Source organism: Cibotium barometz, chromosome 30, assembly GCF_041138505.1.
Source record: "Cibotium barometz isolate CiBa-2024 chromosome 30, ASM4113850v1, whole genome shotgun sequence".
NCBI classification, from domain to species: Eukaryota; Viridiplantae; Streptophyta; class Polypodiopsida; order Cyatheales; family Cibotiaceae; genus Cibotium; species Cibotium barometz.
In genome coordinates, this window is record NC_141075.1 from 2025309 (window position 1) to 2028961 (window position 3653).

The 3653-nt window shown below is 47.7% G+C and overlaps 1 protein-coding gene across 1 annotated transcript; it reads right to left on the minus strand.

Moving 5' to 3' along the window:
• Nucleotides 1–461: 461 nt before the first annotated feature.
• Nucleotides 462–3261, minus strand: LOC147621076 (D-3-phosphoglycerate dehydrogenase 3, chloroplastic-like). The gene is made up of 5 exons (XM_086823774.1): nucleotides 2455–3261; nucleotides 1961–2337; nucleotides 1615–1725; nucleotides 1419–1514; nucleotides 462–1220 (listed from the first exon to the last, which is right to left on the minus strand). Exons 1-5 carry the CDS (start codon nucleotides 3116–3118, stop codon nucleotides 549–551), a joined length of 1920 nt encoding a protein of 639 aa, XP_086679900.1. The 5' UTR covers nucleotides 3119–3261; the 3' UTR covers nucleotides 462–548.
• Between the last annotated feature and the right edge of the window lie 392 nt (nucleotides 3262–3653).

The following is a 3653-nucleotide window of genomic DNA, read 5'->3' on the forward strand; positions in this document are numbered from 1 at the left end:
GACTGGCCTCGGTCCTCCACCACCCATTGTCACTGTCTTGATGTGCTACATGCAGGGTTTGGGAAAAGACAGGCTCACAATGCACATTACCCTGAAGCATGGTCAGCTTCTGGAAAATCCTTCTCATCTTGAGAGGACAAGAAAAACTGCTGCTTCCAATATTTCAAAAATTCATTATAATCGGATGAAGCATGAATAAAATGCTTGTTCAAAATTACCTTTTCCTCTCTAACCCATGGTGAGAAGAATTCATATCAGGTTCACTCAAAGAAGACCCAAATTTTTTTCCTAACACTGGATACATGGGTGAAGAGACCTGTTGTTTCGTGGGTGAAAAGATGTGTTGTATTTAAATGCCTAAGGTGTGAAAACATGAATAGCCTTGGCCTCAGGAGTCAGCAGGCCATTCCATCCTCAAGAATTTATCCGATTTTCCCTGATCCAGTCCCAAAATTGTGTTCCGAGCATATCAACATCGCCAAGGAGTTGTTTTATTTTATAATGAAAAAATGGGAAAAAAAAAAGCCTCAAATGGCCAAGAGAAAAGCTCATAGCTTCAGATACACAAGCTCTTCTACAGCAGATAAGCTTCCGATTTTCTGCAATACTGATTTGCTGGGCTCATCGTCAACCCCAATGGCCATCACAGCCTTCTTCCTTGGTGCTGTCCTTCCAACACTCATAAAACTAATATTCACATTTTCCTCCCCCAAAATGCTCCCGACTTTGCCGATCATCCCTGGTTGATCTAGCTGCCGACACAGGATCACGCTTCCTTCCAGGCTGACATCTACATCAAAAATGCCAACTTTTGAAAGAGAGGGGGTTCCATCCTTGACTTTGCCTTCCAGCGTGATTTCCCCGGATTCAGCTACAGCACTTCCAAACTTGGAATCTACATGTGCAATCTTCACCTCTATAGTTTCAAGAGGGACCTCAGGTGAACCATCAGAGAGTTTCCGCTCCTCACTAATCTTCAAACCCCGCTGTTTTGCTACGTAGTCTGCATTGACTAAGTTGATGTAAGCACTTGAAATTGGTTCAATCAGACCTTTAGTGATCATTGCTCGAAGCAAGCGGGTGTCCAGGTCATCATCAGCACGCGCAGAGGAGTAGGATACCGTGACATTTTTCACTCCACTTCCTCCAGCTACTAGCTGAATGGCAAGCCTGCCCAACCTCTCCGCTAAAGAAACATATGAGGCAAGTTCTGCAAGAACCTGTTTGGAAAATTTGTAGACGGCCCATTAGCAAGAGAACAAGCCATTATAATGTTTCCAGCTAAGAAAATAGAAGGCACAAGTATGCAGACAGGCAGACGGTCATATAACCTAGCACTACAGCAGAGAAATTGCTAGGCATTAGAGTATTAACCTCTTATCTACATCCCTTCTACAAATACAGAAAGACCTACCTACCTCTTGAGGAACCATTGGAGCATTTACAGCAGTGGCAGCAAGCTCTCCTTGCAAAGCTCCAGCCACTGCTTCAGCAATTTCAACAGCAACACCCTCCTGACAAACCAACCAATTGAAGACAGCAGCGAGCATTCAGCATGCATGTGGAACTTCAATCCCAAATACTAATTGAATAAAAAGACACAGTAACAAAGACCTGGGCCTCTGCAGTGCTTGCTCCTAGATGAGGCGTCACAATGACCTTCTCATGCTGTACCAACTTATTGCCCTGTTCTGGGGGCTCCTCTGTAAAGACATCCAATGCCGCCTAGTATCCCCACACAAAAGTTAAAGGCAAAGTACATTCACAGTAATGAGCAAACATGCACACCCTAAGCTCCCTCTCCAAAAAAAAGAAAAGAAAGAGGGCACCGCTGAGCAACCAACCAACCAACCACATAAATTTGTGCTTGGGGCAAGGAGACCTAGATCCAGGGCCTGGCTCTGCCAAACTTAGTAACAGCATCAGGGGGGAGGGGGGGGGGGGGGATTGACTACGTTACCTGTGCTACAACCCCAGTATCAAGTGCGTGGATAAGAGCTTCCTCATCAATTACACCACCCCGAGCAACGTTGATAATGCGGACCCCCTTCTTCACTTTGGCAAAACTTTGGGCGTCGAAAACTTTGGATGTTGCTGGGGTGAGAGGCATATGCAAAGATATGAAATCTGCTCGGGCGAGTGCCTCGTCGAATGAAACCAAGTCCACCCCGATGGCGCGCGCTCTATCGACTGGAGCATAGGGATCGTGGGACAAGACAGTCATGCCAAGCCCCTTGGCTCTACGAGCCACTTCAGATCCAACTTTGCCAAAGCCCATCACCGCCAAAATTTTGCCCACAAGAGAGACTCCTGTGTACTTGTTGCGCTGCCACTTACCTAAGCATATACAGTTAGTTATTAGTTAAACCGATTTAGCTAATCATGCTCTCTGTGCACACACTTTAGGATATATTTTCACCCTAGCGTGATCACGCACAACACAATGTAGGTTACCAGCTTTGAGGGAGGCATTGGCCTGCGGGATATTGCGAGCCATGGCGGCAAGGAGAGCGATGCCGTGCTCGGCGGCGGCGACAGTGTTGGCCGTGGGGGCATTAACTACTAGGCAGCCAAATTCGGTTGCGGCCTGCAGGTCCACGTTGTCGATGCCGACGCCGGCCCGCCCCACCACTTTGAGGCGCCCCTTGGAGGCTTCGAAAACCTCGCGCGTGACCTTAGTGCTGCTGCGCACGATGAGCGCGTCGCACAACGAGATCTTGGCGCACATCTCCTCCGTTGTCAGGTCGTAGGAGCAGTCCACGTTTGCCACCTTGCGTAGCAGCTCCAGGCCGGCCTCTCCCAACTTCTCCGCCACCAACACCGTCGGCAGCGCTAGCACTTCCGTTGACGAGGGCACCGCCGAAGAATTGGTTGTCGGAGAGGCGGTCTTGGTGGCAGCTGCTGTGTTGAGCACGGGCTGCATTAGCGACCTCCGGATCGGCTCGGGCCGCCGCCAGCTCAACGAGGACAGCCGATCTCCGCGAAAAGCTGACGAGAGCGCAAGCTGGCGGCGTTGGTAGTAGAGGTGAGGAGCAGTCCGAGCAGTCGGGGAAGGAAAGGCGGCCGTAGCCATGTTGTCGCTAGAAATCTCAGCCGCTGCGACACAGGTAGAAGCCATGGCCAGCCCACGAGCTGCAAGAAGACGAGAAATGAGTGTAGAGAGAGACAGTGGTGTTGCAGAAATATCTGAGATGGGGGGAGTGACGGTAGGTAAGAGCGGTAGGTGTTTTGGAGACAATCCCCTTCCACCTTTCTTCACGTCCGCTTTGTCTTCGATAGGCACGGCACACCACACCACTAATATGATGGTACTAGCGCATGCCTGTGTCAGGGAAAAAAAAAACACAACTGTTCTTTAATGTAATTTTCACAGCTCAAATTTGGTTGTAATATTACATAATAGCCTTGAATTTAAAGATTCAAATAGGTTTTAGTTACCGATTAATCTATATTTTTTAAAATAAAAACTAGTTATAAAACCGATTAATCTATGCTTTTTTAATAAAAACAGGTTGGGCTTGAAAGTTGTCCTGTTTTTCATTAGTTAGAAAAAAAAAGTTTATTTTTGACACTACTTATAGCGATAAATTCTACGAAATCTTAGTGCTTAATGATGGTAGTGCCCATCCCTCTTTGTTCCAATCTACCTACCT

Bases quoted from the DNA above. Each gene is read 5' to 3' on its own strand.
- LOC147621076 (XM_086823774.1), bottom strand. From the start codon at position 3,118: ATGGCTTCTACCTGTGTCGCAGCGGCTGAGATTTCTAGCGACAACATG. The intron at 1,726-1,960 runs GTAACGTAGTCA...TGGGGATACTAG, and splicing joins ATACTGGGGTTGTAGCACAG to GCGGCATTGGATGTCTTTAC. The intron at 1,221-1,418 runs GTAGGTAGGTCT...TTTTCCAAACAG, and splicing joins CTCCAATGGTTCCTCAAGAG to GTTCTTGCAGAACTTGCCTC.